Source organism: Xiphophorus maculatus, chromosome 23 (assembly GCF_002775205.1).
Source record: "Xiphophorus maculatus strain JP 163 A chromosome 23, X_maculatus-5.0-male, whole genome shotgun sequence".
In the NCBI taxonomy this organism is placed as follows: Eukaryota; Metazoa; Chordata; class Actinopteri; order Cyprinodontiformes; family Poeciliidae; genus Xiphophorus; species Xiphophorus maculatus.
In genome coordinates this window covers 14,080,855-14,106,450 of record NC_036465.1, presented here as the reverse complement: position 1 = coordinate 14,106,450, position 25,596 = coordinate 14,080,855, and the positions used below count along the sequence as shown (strand labels likewise).

The 25,596-nt window shown below is 40.0% G+C and overlaps 2 protein-coding genes across 2 annotated transcripts; one reads left to right on the top strand and one right to left on the bottom strand.

Annotated features, from left to right (window-relative positions):
* Positions 1 to 607: 607 nt before the first annotated feature.
* Positions 608 to 2,151, top strand: LOC102219544 (microtubule-associated proteins 1A/1B light chain 3C-like). The gene is made up of 4 exons (XM_005816960.2): positions 608 to 718; positions 827 to 882; positions 960 to 1,066; positions 1,386 to 2,151. The coding sequence occupies exons 1-4, from the start codon at positions 661 to 663 to the stop codon at positions 1,573 to 1,575; spliced, it is 411 nt and encodes a 136-aa protein (XP_005817017.1). The 5' UTR covers positions 608 to 660; the 3' UTR covers positions 1,576 to 2,151.
* A 5,276-nt stretch (positions 2,152 to 7,427) lies between these two features.
* Positions 7,428 to 25,565, bottom strand: LOC102229125 (EH domain-containing protein 1-like). The gene is made up of 6 exons (XM_005814868.3): positions 24,767 to 25,565; positions 18,917 to 19,014; positions 12,138 to 12,379; positions 11,294 to 11,464; positions 9,345 to 9,509; positions 7,428 to 8,570 (listed from the first exon to the last, which is right to left on the bottom strand). The coding sequence occupies exons 1-6, from the start codon at positions 25,153 to 25,155 to the stop codon at positions 8,034 to 8,036; spliced, it is 1,602 nt and encodes a 533-aa protein (XP_005814925.1). The 5' UTR covers positions 25,156 to 25,565; the 3' UTR covers positions 7,428 to 8,033.
* Positions 25,566 to 25,596: the final 31 nt, after the last annotated feature.

The following is a 25,596-nucleotide window of genomic DNA, read 5'->3' as shown; positions in this document are numbered from 1 at the left end:
GATTGGAGCTCCGTGTCCTTTGCCGTCTTCCACGACTTTTATCTCTCCAAAATAAAAATCTGGCCATATTCGCACACACTAAATGAAAATACACAAGTTAATCTTTATGTGATGGAAAATGTTGCAGCTTAGTCTCTTAAGTATAATTATTAAATCCCAGTGAGTCTTTGATAAGACTTGAAAATAGATTTTTAGAAATCATCTACATCTTCTCTGATTTTGCTCAGCTGCTTTGAAAAGAGAGCCAGAGGCAAGCAAAAGCTGCTTCTACAAAGTATAAATTCAGGACGGCTGAATACGAATACACTTTTAGACTTTTATATGTACAACATTTTAAAAACAGACGTGCAGAAGTTAGAAAGTGGAGAGTGCTCAGCTTCAGGATGGCCTCGGGAGGTTTTCCAGGCGTCTCATCACGGCTTGGTGGGCTGCCGTAATTATACTTTTCTTTTTGTGTGCCTGAAAAGCATTTTTCAAGTCTCACGCTGATGTGAAAATGCTCCGTTGCAGGACAGTGCGAGTCTCTGCATCCTCACCCAGGAGTCTTTGGACTCCTCCCTGCTCTGCGGCTATAAAACCTCGGCGCTCTCCGCAGCTCGCTGAGGTTCGCTTACTTCCAACCATTGGCCTTTCCAAAACCGTCCCAAACGACGAGCAAACATGGCTCCTTTTGAGAAATCCATGGAGATGACGCCCTTCAAGCAGAGGAAATGCCTCGGTAAGACTCTCTTAGTTCTGTTGCATCGGTTCATGACGCCAAACTCTGCACATGCTGCTTAGATGATGGTTTAAATTGTGTAAAATAATCTTCCTCATTTGTATTTAGCGACGAGAAAAGATGAAGTGTGCACTATTCGGTCTAAATTCCCCAACAAGCTGCCAGTGAGTTGAATTTTTCCACATATAACTCGTGTTTTTTGGGAGGCTCTTTCTAACTATTAGTTGCATTTTTTGCTCAGGTGATAGTTGAACGTTACGTCAGAGAGAAAAGCCTCCCACTGCTGGACAAAACAAAGTTTCTGGTTCCCTTTGAGCTAACGTTGGGTCAGTTCCTCTGCCTTCTCAGGTAAACCTTCGTTGCTATAGGTAACGGTGCAGTCCCTGTTGAATGTGACCTAACAATCAAATTTAAATGACATTGAAATTCAAAAATACTTTATTGATACAAAGGGAAATAAAATGTTGTTGTAACCTATTTAATTAAAGAGTTATTGTAGATGGTGACGGCTCATTTTCCAGACACCAAAAAACATTAAATTATTACCAAAATAAAACAGCAAGGTGGGTTTATTAAGTGTGTGGGCTGGTTGTAGAAGCAGTCGAGACCTAAGTGTAAGTATAACAGCTCTCCTTTACCTCTGACCTTTCTGTGTCTTGTTCCTCAGGAATAAGATCGCTCTGGACCAGACCCAGACGCTGTTCCTCCTGGTGGCAGAGCGGAGCATGTCCTGCATGTCCTCCAGCATGAGGGACATCTACTCCCGCTTCAGAGACGCCGACGGCTTCCTGTACATCACCTACGCCTCTCAGGAGGCGTTCGGAGGGCCTCGGTCAGCAGACAAGCCGCCTCACTGAGGCAGATTTTGACTAAATGAACTGAAATCACAAAGGGACGAACTGAGCCAAATGAGACACACTTTTAAAATCCAGCACTGCTGCTTCACATCTGCCTACCTCAATAAACTGTCAAAGACCTCGTCTCAGACTCTGCTGACATTAGAGGACAACATGATGAAGACTCCAGCCAAAACTTGCATAATGTAGACAAACATTTTGTTTTTAATTGAAAAAAATCTCCTTTGGATTTTTTTTTACCCATGTTCAAATTATATAAAATGATTGTACTTTGTAATGTTTTTTTTCTTTCTGTTAAAAGCTTTGAAATGTGTGTTCTTGCATTTTCCACACTGTTGCAGCGTGAGCTCATTATGAATCCATCTAAAGCCACCAAACTGTCTCCCGTCTGAGCACTTATTTCTTCTTTCTATTCCCTTTTTATTTAAAAAATATACTTCCTCAGCTTCCCTCAAAGAATGTGAATCCCTCCCTCAGGCTCATTATTAAACACAGAAGCGCTTTTAGGTGTCTGTTTGTGCTGTTCTGATGTGTTCTGGGTCCAAAGCACCAAAAATATATTCCTATTTCATCCTACTGACCGGGTGTCTTGTTGTTTTGTATCCTCACTGCCACATTTGTTGCTAGGTTGGTTGAATTTGACGACACCTGATTTTGCAGGATTTGCTTCTGAGTTCGTCTCCATCAGGTTGACTTCATTCAGGTTCACTGCATTTATCCCAAGAAGAGAGAAAATCAAGTTGGTATTTAACATCACTCCAGCAGTTTCAGTCCCTATGAATTACATAAAATCCAACGAACGACCCTAAATGAACTACAGAGCAGCAGCAAAATGAATATATATACAGCTCTGGAAAAAATTAAGAGATCACTTAAACTTATCAGTTTCTCTGCTTTACTTTTTATAGGTTTGAGTAAAGTGAACATTTTTCTTTTATTCTGCGGACTACTGACAACATGTCTACAAAGTTCCAAGCAAAAATTTAGTATTTATTTGCAGAAAATGAGGAATGGTCAAAATGACCAAAAAAAAAGATGCAGTCTTTTTAGACCTCAAACAATGCAAAGAAAACAAGTTCATATTCATTTAGAAACAACAATACGAATGTTTTAACAGTTCAGAAATAAATGTTTGGTGGAATAACCAGGAGGATTTCAATGGGGTTCAATGCAGTGGGATCTTCATTGTTCACAGAGCTGTATATATATACATGTATGATAGTTTTTTCAGAGAAAAGCTTGTTTATACAACCATAAGACTTAATTGCACAGGAACAGTAGGGTCTTTAATCTGTTTTGAAATGAAATGAAGGTGTTTGGAAGCAACTCGTGTATCTCCTCAGCTCCCGAACAAATAGTGGTCTGGAAAGACTGACGAGCCACTGCAATAAATATTTATTCAAATAAAACCTTTCCGGTTTTAATATGGGATCCAGTGGCTAAAATACGTGGCTAATCGCTGAATTTCACAATTATTTCTAATTTTAGGTGTTCTATTTAAACCAATAATTTAGCTGGAAAGTTTGAGTTCCCCAAGAGAAGCTGATCAGAGCTTCAAGCATGAAAAACAAACAGACATGATCATTAATCATCCGGGACTAAATTCAGCACAGTTCAGCACAGTTGCCATGGGCGACGCGCATTAATGAGATGATCGCTTCTCACACAGGCAGGTGCTTCATTCCTCACCTGGCTCCGAGGAGCGGCGCTCCCACCGCATGATTCTGTTACATAAGGCCGACCCAGTCCCCCCACGGCTGGGGTCAGTGGGACAGTGGGGCGTGGACGACGCCAAGACGAGCCAGAGGACGGAGACACGCTGAGTGACAGGAGTGTAGATGGCAGCACAGAGAGAAGCCGTCTGTGAGCAGGAAGGGGAGACTGTGTTGCTCTGATGGAGGACGGCAGGAAAAAGGAAACAGTGTAAATATACTGATAAACTGTAGCGAAATGCAAACACACGATGGACAGAAAAAAACACACAGATGTGGAGTCATTTCACACTCCAGTGTTCATTCCAGCAGCTTCCTGCCAGAGCATTAACCTGAACACCAAGAGTTGAGGGGCTTAATTAGACCAACATAAAAATACATCGAAGCAAATAATACGCACAAACAAAACCAGGGGTGATTCTAGGATCTGACCTTTAGGGGGTCTTAGCCCCCAGCAGGTCTAAGACCCATGAGAAGATATTCGTTGGTGCGGTTTTCTAAATCTAACTGCTTATTATTTACATACATTCACAAACAAAATTAAGAGACATGTTGTCAGTAATTCAGAGAATAAAAGAACAACGTTCATTTTACTCAAACATATACTTATAAAGAGTAAAATCAGAGAAACTTGTAATTTTTTCCAGAGGTGGATAAACTCAGTTTGAAACAGAGTCTCTAGACCACATCATGCCTGCCAACATCTGCTAACATTAATGAGACACAAGCAGCTGTGCAGTGGCACAGTCCTAGTGGGGTCTGCGCCCCTGGAAATTACAATAAAATCCACTCAAAACTATGCATTTCCAGTCGTTTCAATCTAATGCTGAATACAACCAGTTTTCCAGCTTCTTTTCAGAGAAAATTAAAAAAATCAGAGGATTAATCTGCGGAGGCGGCGAGGGAGAGGAAGAGGAGCGTCCTGCAGAGAGGAAGGAGAGAGTGACTCTGGATTGTGGCTGGACTCAGGCCTTTTTGACTGGCTGCCGAAGGACTTTTTTTTTCCTCTTTTGTGGAAATGATTTTTAAAAAGGCAGAAGGAGTTTTAAAATATAGAGTAGATTCATTTGCAGAAGTGGAACTCTGGAGATCCCGAGGAAACGTTCTCCACCTGGCAGCAGGGAAAAACTGGATTTTTCTCCAAAGATGTCTGAAGACTTCAGTTCTCCACTTAAAAGTTACATTTTCTGATTTCAAAAGTAAAGCATAGTAAAAATACTCCTAAATTTTTTTTATTTTTTTCCCCCCAAAAAAGTTACTCACATAAATATATTTATGTGAGTAACTTTTTTGGGGGAAAAAAGTTATAGTCAGGTAGGTATACCTGACTATAACTGTATCATAGTCAGGTATAGCTACCTGACTATGATACAAATTATCTTAATAAATACTGGAAACACAGCAAGCATCTACAGAACATAAAAGTTTCCTAACAAAGAAAATTGATATTTTCTTTTATGCATAAGTTCCCCACTGGTTATTTAACATTTAACAACCTGAACTAAAGTCTGACCACATTCAAAGATTAAATCATAAACATAAACGGAGCAGCCGAACCCACTTACTTACATTTTTATGTCAATCCAAAAAGTGAACCAAGATATTAAATATTGACTTTATATCATTTTATGTAGTTTCAAACAATCTGCCAGCATTTTATTGTCTTAAGTTCAAACTTGTTCATACATTTTTAGTGGAGAATTTTGCTTTGTGAATGTGGGTTTTTGTAGCATAAGAACTGTTTCATATCAGATTCTGCACAGATGATGAGTGTACCGGTGAGGCAGGATATAAAAGTAATCTTTCATCATGAAATACTTTAATTTATTGGAATAATCCAGGAGCGGAAATTTTTTCAGTCACATTTCAGAGATTTCAGCTCTCCTGTGCCCCCTGCTGGTTCAACCAGTCACTACAGGTTAATGTTTCTTCAAACATTAGCACAGCAGGACTCCGTTTATACATCTTTTATTTTAATTTTATTGTCTTAAACTTTCAAAATGTCTTCTTTGTTTTGAAGGGTTGGTATCTTGAGCCTTTTTTGTGCTCTGCTCAGAGGAATTACCCATTGAATCCTGGGAAGTGTAGTAGAAATGCATAAATCAGAGTTGATCAAAACAGTTGAGTAAAATATATCTGCCACATAGAAATCTGTCCTGACATGAAAGCACAAAGTAAACATGCCCAAAATATAAAATTTATTCTGGCTACAAACATTTGTCTCAGATGTTTCATGACAGGAGGTTGTTCAATAATTGAAAAGGCTGATTATAAGGGGAGGAGCTGCGTTACACCAAACATCACCTGAGCTAAAATGTTCCCCACTAGACGTGCGGCTGCAGCTGCAGGGCAAAAACATTCAAGTCATTTAACAGAAATGTTAAATAACTAACTATCAGATACTAAAAGCTGAGTTTGTTCTGGAAAAAAGAGCAAAAATACAGACTCAGTGCACATTTTTTGAGAATTTTACAACCAAAAAATAAAAAATACCAGGCAGCCCAGTTACAATTACGGTCATAAGAGGGTTAACAGGAAGAATTTCCAAAAAGAAGAACTTCCTTTTAACAGGAAGACTTCCAAACTAACCCAACACTGAACCAACTATTTAAATTTCTTAAAAGTAAGCTCCAGCAATGCCTCATATTGAGGATCTAAGTGATGATGGTGGAGAGGAAAAAGTTCCCTTTAACAGGAAAACTTTCCAAAAAAAGCTTGTGCAGAAGAAATGAAATCAAGATTAAATTTCAAGAGGCTGCGTGTTTTGACGCAAATCCGGTTTTCACATTTAAATCTAAATTGTTGAACGTAAATTAAATTTGTTTCAGTTATTGACTTATTAAAGTATGGACCCTGTCTTTGAAATATGTAAATTAAATTTAAAACTAAATATCAAGTAGATACCAAAAATTAAAAAAAAGGTATGCATTTTCAAAAATAAATAAAAGACACTATTTTCACCCTAAAACATTTAATATACATCCAAAAGATAATTATCTTAATGCAGCTGTACTACTGTATGTCAACATAGCCATATTTAATTATTACTAATAATATATAAGCATGCTATGAAGTTTTGAAATCAGCCCGGGTGGCGCTCTGCGTGTTTGGGGCTGACGCTGGGGGTGAGTTTGGGGCAGGAGCCGTTCAGGTGGGAGCTGGTTGGAGTCAGAGGCAGATTACAGGATGACCAACCGCCCAGAACCGACTGAGTGGACCAGACCGTGGACTGGAGAACCCGGCAGAGGAGTGGACCTGCTTTCCACTGACAGTCGGGATTTAATTCTGAGGGAAAAAGTGAAAACAAACAAACAAAAAAAAGAGATAGATAATTTATACTTGTTATTAAAATAAATTAAATATTAGCATGAATGTCATTTCATTATACATACTAATACAGAGTAGCTTAGGGAAGATTATACAGGATCTGGGTGTTGACATGTTGGTATGAGTGAACTCCAAATAAATATATAGCCAAAACGATTTGGGTATATTCTACCCTAAATAGATCTAAAATAATACATTTGTTCAAGTGATTCCTTAAAGGAAAATGATGGTGTCCTGTAATAACCATGCCGAAACACAAGAGGGCGCTTCTGTACTCTTACGGATGAAACCTGACCACCATGTGAAGCCGACAGCCTTGAGTGACGCTGGAGCAAACTGGGCATTTGTGAAACAGAAATGCGTGACCGTGAGTAGGACATCTGAAACGTAGCATTGTGTTATAAGGCGGAAACTGACGCTCTCAGCCGTGATTCAGCCCCACGCCACGGAGAACAACCTCACTGGTGTGTTTACATGGCTAAACAATCATCCGGCAGCACCCGGAGTCAAAAGATGAATGAATATCAGACTTTTACAGGGTGCACTTCCGGTTCTGTTTATTCCTAGTGCTGTTCAATCTGCGCTCGGATGGACATTTTCTAAATCATCTCCATGCGTCCTCAGACTCCGCTACAGAAGGTCAAGTGTCCGCCTGTTTCCACTGGTTCAGAAATATGCGGCCAGAAGTAACTTCATGGTTAGATGACCTTATACGTCCTCCTCTGGCTATCTTTTGGCTTTCTGGCCTGCAGGGGGCAAACGAACACACAAACACCTCAGCAACAAATTAAAAGCACAAAAACCGTGACTCAGTTCAAGTTTTTTTCAGCAAATATTTATTTTTTTAATATCTCTTAGCTTTAAAGGCTTTGAATAAGGCTTTCTTCTAACACGCCGTAAATCAGTGTGTCTTCAGGAAGCACAAGTCTCACAGTACAGAACTCCTTGTCATTCATCTGGCAAAATAACAAAAGGGGAAGCATTTGGAAAGAGTAAAAGTTTAACAGTCAGGAAATACAAAAATATAAAGTAATTCTAACAGCTGTTTCAATTCATTTCCTCTTTCTCTCTCTCCAAATGGAAAAACAAAACTATATATCTTTGGATCAACTTACTATAATAGGACTGTATACTTATTAGACATGTTTACACAGGATTCATGAATCCACATTCAGGCCCTTGACTCCATAAACCCATTCTGTCCTTTCATCACCTCCCGAAATATAAATCTGAATATCTCCCTCCCCCCTCCTCCCTCCAGAAACACTCCAGTCTCTCTCTGGTGAAACGCCGCCTCGTCCCGGTGCGTCAGGAAGCCTGGGGGACTCGCAGCATGATGGAGGACGAAGCTGTTCATGCTCGTGGTTGAACGTTTGGCACTGAGAGTCCTGAACATGAGTGTTGACGCGGCCCACCTCCTTAATCTTGCAGCGAAGTCCCTGCGCGTTTGGACGGAGGCACGAGGTGCTCGGGCAGCGCAGCCGGCAGCTCGTGACCCTCCAGCTTCACCTTGATCAAGTGATTGGCCAGGGCAAACTCCTCATCGTCGAGGAAGCCATCTTTATCCACATCGGCCAGCTTCCAGATCTTTCCCAGAACCGTGTTGGGCAGCTTGGACTTCAGCATCTCCTTCTTGGCAGCTGCACCGGACACTTTGCCGTTGATGGGAGAGAGGGTGTAGAAGATCTCATCGTACGTAGGCTTGTCGCGCCCCACCACCCACTCCAGCTCGTCGATGCCTTCGCTGGCACCCTCACCGTAACCGTGGCCGAACGGACCGGTCATGGTTCCCTCAAACGCTCCACCCTTGACGGTCTGGCTCGGCATAGCAGACTCCTCCTGGCGCACCATTGCCATGAGGCGGGCGATGTCGTTGGCCAGCATGTCCTCCACGGACTCGAGCAGTTTGGGCTTCAGCGACGCAAACTTGGTGAAGTCCTGGCCGTTCAGCAGCTCCTGAAAGGAAACAAAACAGGAATTGAAGATAGAAATAGATCAGTCTTCAAGAGTGACCAATGGAAGCAGTGAGCAAGAAGCAGGATTTCCTGAGAAACCAGGAAAAATAAATCCCATCCCCATCCTGGTCCTTCCTGGAGGGCAGTGGCAGGAAACCAGGGCAGAGATGTGAAGAGTAAAGGTTCGGAGGTCATTGTACTCTATAGGTTTTTTTCTACTCCGTATGCAGCACACAATTTAAATGAGTCTGTGGCTAAGGGTGTTTTCACACCTGTTAGTCCAGTAGAGTCGGTTTGGTTGGGGACCAAATTTGTAACTTCTGTTACATTTTTAGCTGGTGTGGTTTGCCTTCACACTGCTCTGTCCCAAACCAAGAACTACTGAAGAAAACAAGAAAACTCATGAGCACAACTTTCTTCTTTGCTAAATGTAAACAAAAATGGAATGGTGTCAAATTTTAGCAGCTTTAGTATTTCTATTTTGACTATGGTAAAAGACCACAAGCCATTCTTCTTGCTAGACTCACGTTTTGATTGTATTTACCCAGCATGCCCTGGACTATAATTAGCTCCTCCAGTCTGCTTGCATTGGAACAGCACCAGAGTTCACTTCAAGTGAACTGAGAGAGATTTTTAGACAGATCAGAGTTCGATTGCACATCCATACCTCCCCAATCGAACTTTCTAGGCAAACGAATTAGAGTTGGATTAATGTGAACTAAACAGGGTTGATGTGAACGCACCCTTTGCTTGCTCCCACTCTTTTCTCTCTCACCTGCATCTTTGCAAGGTTGGGGAAGTCTCCAGGTGAGATCTGGTGCTCCTTCTCGATTTTCTGGTAGATTTCTCCCAGATTGGCGATCAGCTCCTTCTTCTTGGAGTCTTTTCCGAACATGCTGGGCATCTCCTTTTTCAGGGAGCTGATGATGTAGGCCTGCACCTGGAAGACAACATTAAAAAGAAAATGGTTTTAGCATACAATCTAAAAATGTTTATTTTGCATATTTCAAATTTCTTCCGTTCCAATGTTCATTAGAAATTAAAGTTTGATCTTTTGCAGGGTGTATTTACACTATTGTGCCATTACCAAAATATTACTTGAATGCAACATTATAAAACAGCACTATTAACATCTGGGACAATTTATGGTTTAGGAAAATTTGTTATTGTGACAGGCCTTCGTTCGTCTGTCATGAACATCCTGGATTTGAAAACATTAGTTTCCTTTTAGAAATCTCAGAATTACATTAGGAGCTGGCCATTAATCCCAGCCGTGCTTTCAGCCGTGTTCTATCTTGTAGTGATAGAACCCTTAAAATGTCACTATTTGAAAATAAAAGTAAACCTCAGTTTTAGCGTGACGGCTCAGCCTGATTAGCCAGACTTCGCCTCTGATCTTAATATAAATAATTAAGAAGGCAAAAAAATATCTTCTTGTTTTTGCACTTTTAAATGAGAATCAGATCTGGCCCAAATAGGCAGGTCAAAAATGACACATACACTTCAGTTTTTTTTATTCTTGTTGGCCAAAATCATTGTTTATGTGTTTCATGTTGCTATTAATTTCTATGTAGAAACACTTTGAGGTGGTTTTGAGTGAAATGTGCTATTTAAATAAGGCTTCCTTGCCTGTCGTATTTCGTTTTGTTTGTGGTTGATGACAAAAAGCTTCCAAGTTACACATCAGTGACGGCTTTCTGTGTAACAACTTTGCCATGGGTGGAGAAAACATATGGTGCAAGAGAATTAGAAAGACAATAAAATGAGCAATAAGACTGGAGGATTAGACACACCTTTCTGATAGCGGTGATCTTCCAACACTTTTATCAATCAGGTTAAGTCAACTTGAGGTAATTTTAGTCATGAGTCCAGCTGAGTTTCATGATTACTGTGCCACACTGAGATGGACAATGTGGCATTGTGTTTTCTTGCAGCAGTGGTGATATTTCTTTTCAGCAATATGCTCACAACGACACCTCTTAAAAAATAACAATAAAGCTGCAAAACTGAACAGTTCTCACTTGCAGTCACACTTTCCCTTAAACAAGACAAGACTATGTAAAAATGTTTCAAATCATTAAAATAAAGAATGATCAAACAAAAGAAAAATTACTGTGACTATAATGTAGCTGCAAGCTAAGACCTAGAGTTGATTAGCCTGACTAATCAATATTTTGCTGAAATTGTGTTAGTAAGTGTTTTAGATATTTTTCTTAAAAGTCTGTATTGAATAGAAATTGTTACAATTTTTACAGTACTCCAATGATTATTCAGGATTTTAATTTAGTATTAAGGGAGTGTTTTCTGTGCTTAATGAAAACAATTACAATATATGTCACATTTGTATAAATAAAATAAAAGTGCGATACTAATTTCAGTCCAATCAAACTCCATCCCTCCTTGGTTGTTAAAGAAATGAAACAATCCTAAGAAACAGACTTGATAGAAATCCTAATGGTTCAAAAATACCTTATTTCCTTTTTGCTTGTGGTTTATGACCAATTCTGCTAAGGCGTGGCAACTGAAGGAACGCCACCAATCACTCTTACTAATTAATAATGTATTAAAACCACAGTAAGCTAAGAGCTGGAATTATGTTTCAACCAAAAGCAACCAGATCCTGTTATTTTTGTTCAATAATTGTGCTAATATGGTGAGAGTTTGACCCAACATTAGATTGGTTTGCTGGTGTTACTCAGTCCCTCTGAACTTGTGGATACCAACCTTAGCAAGACGTGCCCTTTTGATGAGATCATTCAGTTTACGCAGAGCAGCGTTGCGTGGCAAAGACTGGATGTCCAAGAACAGGTCCTGCTCCTCGGCCTCAAACAGCTTCCTGTTATCAGGAACCAGCAGCGGCTGAGCCCAGAATGACCCGATGTACACACGGACCACCTGAAATAAAGTTCCTACAGGTTAAAACTCACCATTTCCCTCCAGTTACTCTTATCTGAGGACATTTGATCAGAGGTCACAAACATGGCAGCGGAACAGTTTTTGCACAAAAAGTGCAAATAGGATGTGACACAATGTGGTGTCAGTGAAGCAAAAATAAAATGACAGAATGGGCGTTTTGTGGTTCATTTCCTGTTTAAACCTCCTCAATGCAACTCTGAATGAAAGTCAATGAATAATGATAAGCAGGATCCAAAGGTTTCTCTGGGTGATGAATACGGCTCTGGATCAAACATTAACCCAACAGTCAGGAAGAACCATAAAACTGTGTCACATGATACGACATGGGATTTGAAAAAGGTGGAATTAAAACCATTTTTCGCTTTCAATACGGTCAGGGTGTGAATGTCACAAAAGGATAAATCAAAGATGTCAGAAAACACTGATTTACTCATCTGCTTTACTGGAAACAATGTTTGTCCAGGCCTGCCGAAGGTGGTCAGAGATTTTCCACTGAAATATTTACTAAAGCTCAGAGTCTGTCAAACTGCTAATTAGTCCATGTAGAAGATGTCATTTTGTAGTTTCAGTGGAAAGTAAACTGACAATTTAACAATATCCCTGCAAAATGACCAAGCTTAGGAATTTGATTCAGGTTAAATAAAATCTTTACCTCAGGTGTGTTGATAATTTTTCCCAGTGACCACATCAGCGCTCCGTAGACCCTCATCAGCTGCTGAGTGCTGATCTGATCCGCCTTGTTCAGCACCACGCGCATCTTGTCCTCGTGGTTCTTGAGGGCTCGGATCACCTCGGAGAACTCGTCAGAGATGTCCAGCTTGTGGGCGTCGAACAGCAAGATGATGCGGTCCACGCGCTCAGCGAACCACTCGAGCACCGCTGCAAAGTCGTAACCTGGAGAGAAGAGGAGCAGCGAGGGTGAGCCGTTTATTTTGCGTCGTAACCCAACTTTGTCTGCTTCTGAGGTATGCGTTTAACAGCTTTACACCTAGAGACTGAAATCTCAGCCCATTCTTCTTTGCCACATAGTTTAGGTTCAGTGAGGCCTCTCTAACACATGAATATGCTTTGATCAAGTTCTCTCCATTGTTGCTTCGGCTGTATGTTCAGCCATTGTGCTGCTGGAAGAGGAACTACTGCCTCAGCCTCAACTCTGTCCTATTCGGTCAGCTTCACTTATCTGAAAGAAAAGCATCAGCTCCCAGCATGATACTGCTACCACCATGTTTTAAAGAGGGAACAGTGTGTTCAGGATGATGTGCAGTGTTCATTTCACTCCACTCAACATTCTGGATCCAGCTCAAAAAAAATTATTTTAGTCTTCTCTAATCACAGCATCTTCTTTCACTGACTTGTTGTGTGCTAAATGAAAACAGGACTTCTTAATGTTTGCTTTTAACAAAAACGTTCGTCTCGCTATTTTTACATAAATGTATATTCTCCAACCTGAGCTGCTGACCAGAGTTATGAGCCTCTTTTCTGCTTTTCTATGGAAGGCTGCTTTCACATAAAATCGCTTTTACCACACTTACGTTCCACATACCTGAAACTGGTGTATGACTTGACGTTTTAGTAAATTAAGATTTCCAATTACGTTCTCACTATTACAGATGATGTCAGATTTACCATCATTTTCTATGGAAATCTTAATTCAAGATAACTGCAATTACTGACTAAAACATATTTCATATAACAGTGATGACTAGTCAAAGTAAATGACTAGTTATCATTCTAATTAAAGGTATGATACAAAATCTAAAGTCTATTTTTAGACAGGAGATCTACAGATTTGGCCAGTCCAAATTAAATTACTAACTTAGAGATATCTGGAACTATAATTTAGATTAGTCACAATTCTTGTTAATATATCTCAAAATGGATGAAAGTCATTTTTAATTAGGTTTAAATTATCTTGAATTAAAATTCAGGATAGTCAAAGTGTCTTTTTTAGATATCTATAATATAATTACCAATAGTCAGATGGAACTGATTTTATGTTAAAAAAATAAACGTATGCTCTCCATAACCTGTCAGTCTGTTAGCTGGATGACCTTGTGTTGGTATGGCTAGTTTTAGGCAAACTTTTAGATATAATTGAACATTTGTTCGTAAGATGTTCAAAGTGTGAACATCTTTTGTCTGTCACATGTGATCTTGAAATAGTTCAAATGTATTCCAATTCAATGTCATGTTGCTCAAGTGATGTTTAGAAAAGTCTTTCAAAAGGCGTCGTTTCTTACCCAGTTAACATTTAACCAGGTGTTTTAAGTTTACAGAGCAGGTCTATCAAGGTACAGACTGTCAGGAGCCTTTAGGACAATCTGACTTGTTAATGAACAGCATGTTCTGAAACAGAGCTCTCTAGTATGCCTAAAAACGTTAGCATGTAATAAAAATAATAATAATAATACTAAGCATGAGCTGCTGAGATCAAAATGCCACGGAGGGGATAAATGCAACTACAAAGTTAACATTCAAAGCAGAGCAAGAGGCAGCAGAGAGAAAGTCAGGAGTTGTGGTTTTGATTAGTGTCTGTGTATCATCTGATCGGAGAAGAATGCAGCTGGTGTAAAAACTCATCTCAGCTGCGGTTCAAACGCCGCCAGATCTGCTGCACATACATTCCAACATGGCTTCCTTTGTCCCCGTCTGAATATACCGCAAGAGAGACGAAGATAAAGACAGAGGAGAGAGGAAAGACTGCAGAGGGCGAGATGGGGGCGAGTGAAAGTGAAAGTATGAGGGAAGTGTAAATAGAGGAGAGCAACATAGGAGGCAGCTGCACTTTGAGCACAAAAGAGTCTGAGGTTGCATGTATACTGAGGGAAATGAATGGGAGTGTCTGAAGTCCAAAACACCAGAAGGCAGCTGGTCCAATGTTCATTCCCTCATGAGCTGGATTTGAAACCCACTTCAGAGAATCAGACACACAGACATCTGCTGAGGCCCAGACTGACTTCTAGTGCATAGCATCAACAGCTGAGAGGCCTCCGCCGTCCTGCAGGGACACGACGAGATAAAGCCAGAAACCCAAGACAAACATGAACAGAGAACCAAATAAAGATCAGTGAGCATCTATGTGAACGTTTAGAACAACTCCCTGTTTAAGACAATGGTTCTCTAATTTACAACAAGTCCCTTCTCAGGAAAAACCAAGTTGTCCAACTAGCTCTTATTATGACATTTTAAAACAGTCCTGCAGCAGAGCTTGACTTTTCAGATTGTTGTTTAATTTTGAGTGATGGTCATTTCTTAGCTTTGCAGTTTTGGTCGTTTCGCGCTCAGCTTTTTCCATGTACAAAATTGTGCCGCCTACCACAAGATGTTTCACTTTCACAACTGGCCACTTAAAGGGATTTTCCATATTTTAATCATAGTCCACTATTATAGTCTCTCAGGCTGATTTAGAACTGGCAAAGTCTGAAGTTTCATACCAAAGTGGACGTCCGAATCAAATATGGCCGCATTGCATTGAAAAGTTCTTAGATTAAAAAAAAATATTCAGTTGCACTTTGATTTGTTTGCATCACGGAACATTTTTCCAGAGCAGCACAATATTTGTGTATTGATCCTGATACTGATTTGTGCAACAGTGCAATCACAAAGAACCGCTGGGATGCAATATTTGCTCATCTCAAGTGCCATTTACTGCCAGTAATGACTCTGTATTGTTGGACATAGTTTCATGGCTCTTGATGTCCAAACTTCATGTATTTTTAGTGATGAAATGTGAACGCTCACAAAGAGATGTGGGGGAATTCAGAAATTCATTCATAAAAAGAACACAATTATGAGATAATCATTCATCAACATTATGGTTGTAGCTTGATATAGATGCTAAAACTGTGCATCCCTAAATCTTGTACAGGCAATACAGTTTTTCAAACCATAACCAAATGCACATGTTGCTGTTTTTTTCCTTTAATGTAGATCCAGCATTTTACTGAACTTTTATTGCATTGCTGGCTTAACATAACTTCCCTTACTTATTTTTCTGTAGACCATAGAGTAGAAACGGAGCCTTACTACAGAGCCTCTTAAATGTCGATGTGGCCACAGTGTTCAAAAGAACTGAGTGTAGAAAAATGCATCATCATTGCTGGCAGCAGTTACTTTGGTTGCTAACCACATCATTGAGCAAGAACCAACTGGCTGGACCTGGGAAGCTGTTGAGTTGATTTCTGTGTGATATTGTTCTCAGATTCAAGTTTTGACTTTAAAAGATCAAGTGAAACAGCATAATTCTCCAAATTGTTCATATACATCGCATTAAAACCACCGACTAAAAGGCAACTCAAGTTCCATCAGGGGTTCCTGAGCTGCAGCTCGAGAACCTTTGGGGATAAAAGTTTGAAGGACGTTTATCAATTTTACTTTCAAATTAGTGTGTTTACTATAAAGAAAGAGTTTTGGTTGAGTTGGTAAACGACTAGAAAGACCAGTTTTTTGTTGGTGTGAATACATTTGAGAGACCCTATGGGTCCTCACTTAATTATTGGCACTTTTTCTTCGAAATCTTGATTTGATTTCTCAGAATATCTAACTCTACTGTTTCCTCAGAAGGTATTTAAAGTGCTACTGGTAAATGGCAAATCAGAGGTAACTATGGGAAAGTCAACAGATAGTTCTGCAAAATCATAGTTTCACTATAGCTTTAGTAACTTCATAGGTTAGTCAGGAACAAGAACAGAGGCGTACGTGCTGGCCTAATCAAAAAAGCCCACAGTTTCTCAACAGAAGGGAAGCATTCATGAGTTGAATTTTACAGTTTCATTGCCTTTGGGAGTTTTGCTGAAGCTTCTTCAGATGAGCAGGTTTGAATTAAGAATGAAGTACTGCTGGAACACATCAAACAAGAACTGATGCAAAGTTTCCTGCAGAAAGGTCCAGACAAGCATGTGCCCGTCACAGATAAGCTGCACAGGTCTGTTTTTATTCGACACAGACCGTACAGTATGTCTGGATTACCCTACTGTATCCATGTTTATACAGATACAGAGTCCGGGATGGCGTGCATTCAGAAAAGGCTGAGAGTAGGAATGTGCAAGTGTATATGAAGAGAAACAAAACGGAGGAAGCCTTGGATTTGCTCCACTCCTCCGTCAGAGAAGGTCACCTCAACCTGGGCCGGCCTCTTCATTCATGCAAACACCTGCAATACGTTTCAACTACGGACATCTTCGTCATAGCAACAAAAGAAACACACTGCTCACAAAACTTTAGGGACATTCAGCTTTCGGGTGAAACTTCAGGATGAACCTAAAACGCACTGCGACCTTTACAGGTGACCTTAATTTGACCTTCTCTGAACTACTGAATGAACACGTTGGGTGTTTCAGTTCTCTGACAAGGAGCTTATAACGGCAAAACTCATAACAGGTGTGTGATCCACAAATCGAACAATAAATACTTGGTTCAATCAGTTGGAATTTAAACAACCTTTATCATGTTCACATTTTGACATCAGGAGATGAAGGCGACACCCAACATCTGATCAGCAGCACCTCGGCACGGCGAGGCTTCAGACAGGATGTTCCCAGATGAAGTGGCTCAGAGTCAAGGTTGAAACAGAGAGACAGAGACTGGAAGAGTCACCCGCCTCTGCTTTTGTTTCAATGCACTGCTTAAGATAAGTAGATATATACAATGGTGATTTCCTTAACTTTCATGATAACATAATTTTTTTAACATTTTCTTTAAGTTTCATCCAAAAGCCAAAAATATCTAACTTTTTGAGAGAGGTGTGTGCAACATTATCACGACATTCATCTCCTTTAAGAACTTCAAAATGAATTTTTAATTCAAAGTGACCTTTAAGTAGAAGTGTCTGAATATAGTGTGCTGTGAAAGTATTCACACCCTTTGAACTTTTCTACATTTTTGTCAAGTTACAACCACAAATATGAATGTATTTTACGAGGATATATCAGCATAACATATTTGTTCTTTTGAAATATGTCTCTACAAGATTTGCTCATCTTTTCAAAATTCTTCAGTTTTGGTCGGAAGAAGAAGAAGAAATAAAATGAGCCAGAGCATCTTCTTCAACATGTTTACTTTGTGGTTGACGTAGTTTATGGCAAACTATAAACAGAACTTCTTATAACTTTCTTCTTGACATAAAGGCCAGATTTGTGGATTGCAAGCTGTCCTCTTGAATCTCTGCAGCTCCTCCAGAGACACAATGGGCCACGCAGCTGCGTCTCTAAACAAAACTTTTGTTTGGCCCAACAGTGCTCAAGTTAATAACCTAAATCATGCTTTGAACTGCAGCATCATTTTCTCCATGATGCTGTCGTTCCCTCAGGTTCTGCTTGCTAAAATGTGACTTCTTAAGTAAACTTGTGAAAGGCTCATTTTAAAACACACACAACACTTTACTTTTGTAATTTAAAAAAGTCAAAAGACTAAGTACATAATTCATGCCACTATATAATTGACTATATGTTGATCTATCATATCAAAGCCAAATAAAACAGGTTAGAGGTTGAAAAAGAAATGAAAAACTATAGATGACTAGTTTTGCACTGACTTTAGCTTAAAAAAATGAAATCCTAAACTACTTGGTATTTTTTTATTTGTGTGTTGCTTCCTCCTCTGTGAAATAAGAGACAGTCATTTAGAGCAGACCGATGGACTCTGCCATTTCACTTCACTTCCTTTAACCAAGGGACAAAAACAAAGCCTCACTGCTTGTATGTGCGTTTCCTCATAAACTAACTATAAATCAGGTACAAAAAGCAGAAGCTTTGATCAGCGGTATTCCCATCTTCTCTGCATGTTTTGTAAACTCACCAAAAGCTTTTTTTAAAAAGCACATATGCAGCAACGACCTAATAAAACCTAAAGGTCAGGCTGTTGTGGCAGCAAGTCAAAAAAATATTAAATGTTTTAACCAAACAGCCCACTGGGAAATAAAAAATTACAGCACAGGGCTACTAGAAACAAAAATAACCAAAGAGGATCAAAATCTGAGGTTTTCCCTTGCGGGTTAAAGAAAGGGCAGCATTAATAACGGTACATACAGAAGATGCGGTAGGAGCCTCCACACAGAAAGGCAGGAAATGAGCTTCAAAGTGTTACACGGCCTTTCCTTGTTTTTGTCGAGCTGTGTGCTTCTCTGCTACACTGGCAAGAACTGGTTATGCTTTGCCTCCTGGGCGTCAGAGGAGTTAAATACAGGTTTGACAGCACTCTGAGCAGACTGCTAGTTTCAGTACAGGAGCACTTGGCGAGCAACAAAACACTTGGAAAAGACGACAAATATGTAGATGCTTTCTTTTTATATCTGAACTCATTACTTCCTCTTGGTTTATTTTGCATTTGTGCAAGACTATATATTTTCACCACTTAGGGGTTTTCGATCAGAGGGTGTGGTGTGGTGCAACTAACACAAGTGAATTTGTGTGTGTGTGTGTGTGTGAAGCAGACCTCTGCTTATCCTCTGTTTTTCTCCAGACAGGATTCCAGGAGTATCAATGATGCTGATGCTTTCCAGAACGGGATTGGGCATCTGGGCACACATGAATCTAGATGGAGGGGGAACAAAGAACAGAGAGAACAAGTGTAAATTAGAGCGAGACAAAAACGAAAGCAGACAGAGGGATAGGGGCGCTAGCAGAGGAGAAAACCAGTAGAGTGAGGTTTTAACACAAACTTGGCTTTCATGAGCAAACTGAAGCTATTCACTTCTTGCTCTCTAAAAGGTCATTATTAATCCCTTATTTAGCGTTACAGAACAAAATTGTTCTGTTTAATTTTTGGCAAAATGGTTTGCAAAAACATTTTTATTTCATCAACATCATAAGTATTAAGTTACATTTTGCGATTTATAATTTAGTGTTTAAAACTCAAAGTTCTTTTTGAACGTAGGAGAAAGTTTAACTTTTCTAATCGCAGCTATATTATATCAATTTCTGAAGAAAATTAAGAAACTATCACACCGCAAAGCTGCAACCACAAAAATGTTACAATACTGATTATATTACAAGTTTTCAACATTCATCTAAAGCTTGCATTACAGTTTTGGGTGAATTTAAAAACAATTCATCCAAATTGTATGGAAACATCCGTAATCATCCAACCTGAACAGACTTTTCCAAACTGTGTGGGCACACAAACAAGTATTTAGTGGTATAAACGGTCGTAAAGATGCAGGTAATGTTTGTATACTCAACGGTGAAGACTCTGTGCAGATCTAATATACAAACATTAATCAAGCTTGACCGGTTAATTGAGCTCACATTGAAACTTTAACTGTCGTTTGTGTATTTTTCCAACAACAAAAGTGAGACAACATGGCTACTGATTTTCCGACAGCATAAAGACGATGATGTAAGGAAGATGAATATGGAAATTATTGGAAAAACAAACAATAAATCTTAAAATTGTAGGCCTGACTCCTTCCCAGATCAACATGATTTACAACAGCGGAGCGCCTCAGGATGTTCACAGGCCTTTAAACCTTAAAGGGGAGTCGCACACGTCAATAGAAATCTGAAGAGCAGATGCACACATGCCACAAAGCGTGGGAGAAGATGACTTGTTTAATACCAAAACACACAGACCCACTCAGGACAAAGAGTTAGATTGTTAAGACACCCCATAGCTGAGAGTATTATGTCTCACTCTGCTGCCCCTTCAGCCAAACAAAACCGATACTCACAGCATGAGCTCAGAGGCACTGGGTCATAAGACTGGGAAAACCATGCTTTCACATTCCTGCTCCAACCACACAAGCACTACTAACCCTAACAGAGATCCTGCACCACATGCAAGATGGAAATGGAAAAAATTACCAAGATCCAGGCAAAAAAAAACAAAACAAGAAGGTAGGAAAATGACTCCTTCCATTGAGAGCTGAAGAGTGGTGTCACCTTACTGTGACACTGCTAGGAAAAGATAGCAGCCGTTCTGTTTTCTCCTCCTCCCTCAGATCTTTTATCAAATGTCATTCAGTTGGAAAATTTTTCAAGTTTTCCATCTAACTGTCTCTGCTATGCTTTGCGGGACAAAATGCTCGGATCAAGTTGAGCTGAAATTGTAAGAAACAATGTGCAGATACAGAGACAAGAACTCATCTACTGTGTGATAATTTATCATAAAGACTGGAGAACAATTATCACTGTTAGGACAGTTCAGGATGAGGACAAAGGAAAACATTTAACATCATATCAGGAATTTTCTCCTCCAGTCATGACACATGCCTCCTGACCTTCAGCCTTCTTTCTCATCGTAACTTCAACTTCCCATATTGCAGAGGAAACGAGCCGGCTGTCACTCACACTGGAAACGTGACCAATCGCAATTTTCCACATTTCTTCCTTCAAAAAAAAAAAATCTGAATCATGATTTTTTTGTTTCCAGTTGTCTATAAAAATCTCCAGGTACCTTGAGTGTGTTGTTGAAGCACACCGTGAGGCTTCGCTTGGCTCTGGTCCGGACTCAGTAAAGAGCAAAGTCAGCGCCCTGGAACAACAGGACGGGACGGAGCAGGACAGTGTGGGCCAGAGCGGAACCTAAGCTTTGCTGACTCCAGTTTTACTGACTAACGGCTTACAGAAAACACAGAAATACACCGGGGGCCCCCAGACTGCAGCAGCACAAAAAGTAAATCAGAGCCAAAAGGCATACGCCTTCTAATAAAACCACTAAAAGTTTTATTAGTACTATCGAGTTAATTCTGAGGACACTTGGTTGAAAAAAAGCAAATGAGAAACAACATAAGGTTTCCTCAAAAGCAGGTGCTGAATGTGTGAGAAACTCATGACTGATTTCTGTTTATGCTCTTCATAAATAACTGCTTACTCTGAAGGTAGGACCCACCTGAGCCTGGTAGTTAAAGGCTAATCTGCAGACTGAATAACTATGGTTAAAAGCTGCACAGAAGGGCTGACATCACAATCTCATCAATTCAACCAATTAAGAGTCTGATCTTGATTTTCTATTGCCACATTTTAGAAATGGCAGGACTACAGCAGCTGGCTGATGCAACATAATCAAGTGAAAATTTCAGGTGAAATGTACTTGTACTACTTGTCCAGATCAGCTGAAACACTAAATGTAGATTACAGATACTAACGTGTGCAATATTATACCCCATGGACGCAACAACACTGCAAAAACCTAAAACCCTGAAACAAAATGAAGCCTCTAATCAGAAAGTATGTGTTTGTGTTTCAGAGTTTGTGTTCTAGCTGCAATGTGCTTTTGATAAGATTGCTGTGGATGTAAAAATAATCACCATATGGAAACTCTGATGCACTCTGGCCTTAAAACTAATATTTTCATGTTTTAGTGACAACAGAATAATTTCTAATCAATGGGGTATTGAAGAAAAAACTGTTTCTAATATTTAAATGGAACAAGTTCTGGGTGCTTCTAAGGGCACTGATTGATCTCGAGGGTCAAGAAAGTAACTTTTATAAAAATGTGTTTACATAAATGTTAAAACTGCCACTCTGTTTTGGGAGCTTTTAATGAGAAATAATCTGTGAACGAAAATAAAAAAAACAACATTTTAATTAAACAGAGCTCCTCTGCCTCCCTCCTGTGGTTCTACAGAAATACATCACTCAGTAAGAAAACCAATCAGGGCCAGGAGGAGGGTCTTAGTGCTGTCAATCACACTCATGTACACACTGCTCAAGATTGTTGGTCTGCTGCAGCTGTGACAGGAATGCTAACTAGTCTTAGCATTCATAGCAGGCTCTGTTGTGGGGGAAAAGCTGTAGCGTAGCAAAGTGTAAGGATGAGGGTGTGAGCAGCATAAGGATGATTGACAACACCAAGACCCTCCTCCAGATGTTTCTGACCAACCAGAGTATTTCTGCAGATGGCAGGGAGAAAATAGAGGAGCTCAAATTTTCTTCACAGCTCATCTGCTTCATATTATACCTGGACAGTGACTGTCTTAACAAATATGCAATAAATATTTTGCATGAGTTACCTACTACAGCTTTAAAACATAAAAACTGGCTTTATTATATTGAAAAACATAAATAAATCACAAATTGGCGTTATCCTGCTTCATAGTTGAGGAGTCAGGTAAATTCCTGTTCTGAATCAGAAGTATGTTGTCCAATTAGTCAAAAATAGACCTACAACTCTATAATGGCAGAGTTTTTAATAAACATTTTATTTATCTTAAGCACAGCTTCAAATATTCCCCTATGAGCCTGAGACGGAGATGCAGACTGAATTCAATAAAGCTACATAATGTGAAAGTACTTGACTCAACAACTTGACAAATGATGTGACAACAAACAATAAGCCGTTGTTTAAATTAAGCCTTATCTGCTTCCCTTTTTGGTCTTTAATGAAGTTTGAGCGATAAATAATGTCTGACAAAAACCAACATTTCCTACTCTTTAAAAGTGATATGTGAATTGTAATTATTACACTTTCCTCATTATGAATGATGGTTACTTGGCAGACGCTTGCTCCCATTGAAGATAAGTACAACACTCCACATAATTCCAGGAAGGAATGTCAAAGGATATTGATAATAGGAAAGAGGCCCAACTGAGCAAGTCCCAACTTGAGTGTTTATCTTACTACAACTCATGGCAACATAACAAACAATCTGATGTCGACAGCAAATTAAGATTACAATAACTAAACAAAACCAGGCTGCACAGTATTCTGGCTATCTATTTAGCTGGACATTTCTCTGTAGTTCACATTATCTGGAAGATGGAATGGGAGAGTCCCGCATGCTCAACCAGGAAGTGACATCATGTTATAGGATGTCTGAGCTCATAAGAAATTCAGACATTGTATAACAAGGTCAGGTGTTTTAGCTTTAAGCAAGCAGTCATACCTTTGCTCTCCGAGCCCAACTGGGAGGAGCTCATTTGACACAGCTAGTGGAAAACTGGGGGAAGTTTCAAGTGTCTCTGGATTTCACTTCAACTTAAGTCATACCACTGTTTTTATTTAATACCATTCCTAATATATGTAATATTCATTTGTGTCAGTATGTTCAAAAAGACACCTGACCTGGGAAATACCTCTGACTCATTTGAGCTTTAGGAACGACATAAATCATTCATAAGATGGGAAAATCCATTCCAACAATTCTACGGGAAGCGGTCTGGAATGTCCCAACAATCTGGATAATCACTCTCATAGAACGACCTCCCATGAGCCAGATTAATCTGAACGAGAAAGAAACGTCTGTTTGCTTGACAGTCACACCACAGCACTGTAGATAAGACAGTAAAACATCTAACCCTCTGTGAGTTTATAGGACAGAAACAGCAAGCTTATAAGAGGTTGGTTTCATCTCCTGTTTTATTTGGAAAGTAAATGAACAGCAATTTCTAGGAAGCATTTATTCAGACGTTTGTAAAACATGGGATACTTCACCAGGATTTGAGAGAAAATTAAGATGGCTTAGAAGTTTATAACACAGTGAAACTTTCTCAAAGTTTGGGATGAATTAGGTTCAGGAATCCCACTTCATTTTGAATATTAAAACCAGGTATAATCTTAACTTTAAGGGGAAAACTAAGAACTTTTTTTTATAGATCTTAGATATTTGGCCAAATGAATTACTTTCTTGGCAAACAACTGAATTAAAGACATCTATGCAACCTTGCATTGAAACATAGCTGAGCTTAGTTATAGGAGTTGGCTGGTGTTGTAATACTTATAGAGCCAGAAGGACGTGAAACTTATGGCCCTGGCTTAAAAGGACACAACAAGGTCAGCATGCTGCCAAGCCGCATAGCTCACATTTATCCAGGTTCCAGGGAACATGCTGTTTCTTCAGGATCAAATCTGTCCGGAGGAATTTTGAAAAGTACTTTTAAATACCTAAAACAAAAAAGTGTACTGTGATGTGAATTTGGACCCCAGTGAAAGGAAAAGAGCTTCCTTTAATTGATTAAACCATTGGAAAGCACCTTCTTTTCTCTTTGCTATAAACACACACACACATACACACAGGTGGCGCTTCCACCTGTCTACTGACACTAAACGTGCATTCCTGTAGGATGATGAAAGGAGGAGACCTCTCACACTCGGGGCACTTCAGTGAAGATTGCTCAACACCACAATGTGAATTTGCCCAAGAAAGAAAAAAAGGTGTGGTGCATGTTAGGACTTGTAGGAGGGTTGTTTAAGCCACATATGATGTCTTTATGAGACTTTTGCTCCCTACACCAATTAGTGAAAACACTCACCTTCGAAGAATAACCTAAAATCTCAGGTATTATCATTTAAACATCTAAGTTTGTTTTTTAGTGAGCACTTTAAAGTTCACAGGGGGTTTGTTACCTGTTGAGAAAGGCGTTTCCAAAAGCGTTGAGTTTACGGAAGGGCTTCTTGGGGTCCACCACCAGGGCATTACCCGGGATCACCCCTTCCTGCTCGCCGTGCATCACCGCGATGAAAGAGTCCGTGGTGGGCTCGGGGCCAATGCGCATACCGGGGAAGTCCTGCTCCATGAGGTGCCGGATGAAGGTGGTCTTACCGGTGGAGTACTGCCCAACCAGCAGCACCATTGGCTTGTTGTCGAAGTCGGCATCTTCTAGCGCCGGGGAGTGGAAGTCGTGGAACCGATACGTGTCCTCCAGCGGGAACAGTTTGGTTCGGTAAAGCTTCCGCAGCCCCTCCGACACGTTCTGGAACAGCTCGGGGTCCTTCTTCAAGGTCTTCCTGAACATGGTTGCTGGTTTTTACCCTTCAGTGGACACAGCTGTGTCGGTCTCCCCTTGACTGGTTGTCTAATTAAGCCGTGAGAGGTCTCTCACGCCGACAGGAGATTAGCTGTCTGTGAGCAAGAGAGTGAAACAACGACTGGGGCGAGGTCTTGCAAGTTTAGTCCCCACCCTCCTCTTCGTTAGCTTACCAGTGGCCACGAAGAGCCTTACTCGTGAATGGCAGGGCTCCGCTCAGCTGACTTTAACTTAATTCAACAAAGCCACAGTTACCCCACTGTGAAGACCAGGCTCCCTGCTTACAGTTTCCGTCAAATGCACCGAGGTTGTGAATGGGAAAGACGTTAAAAGCCTTTTGAAAGTAGCTTCTCTCTTAGCACCCGGCTGTCAGTTAAGAACCACCATCACCGGAAGTGTTACTTCACAATAAAAGTCTCAACGAACCAA

What these genes read in the sequence shown, in the direction of transcription:
- LOC102229125 (XM_005814868.3), bottom strand. Translation starts at nt 25,155, where the DNA reads ATGTTCAGGAAGACCTTGAAGAAGGACCCCGAGCTGTTCCAGAACGTG. An exon ending in GGAAACGCCTTTCTCAACAG is followed by an intron (nt 19,015 to 24,766) that starts GTAACAAACCCC and finishes CCCTCCATCTAG; the next exon opens with ATTCATGTGTGCCCAGATGC. An exon ending in AAATTATCAACACACCTGAG is followed by an intron (nt 11,465 to 12,137) that starts GTAAAGATTTTA and finishes ACTTTATTTCAG; the next exon opens with GTGGTCCGTGTGTACATCGG.
- LOC102219544 (XM_005816960.2), top strand. Translation starts at nt 661, where the DNA reads ATGGCTCCTTTTGAGAAATCCATGGAGATGACGCCCTTCAAGCAGAGG. An exon ending in CAAGCAGAGGAAATGCCTCG is followed by an intron (nt 719 to 826) that starts GTAAGACTCTCT and finishes ATTTGTATTTAG; the next exon opens with CGACGAGAAAAGATGAAGTG. An exon ending in CAGTTCCTCTGCCTTCTCAG is followed by an intron (nt 1,067 to 1,385) that starts GTAAACCTTCGT and finishes CTTGTTCCTCAG; the next exon opens with GAATAAGATCGCTCTGGACC.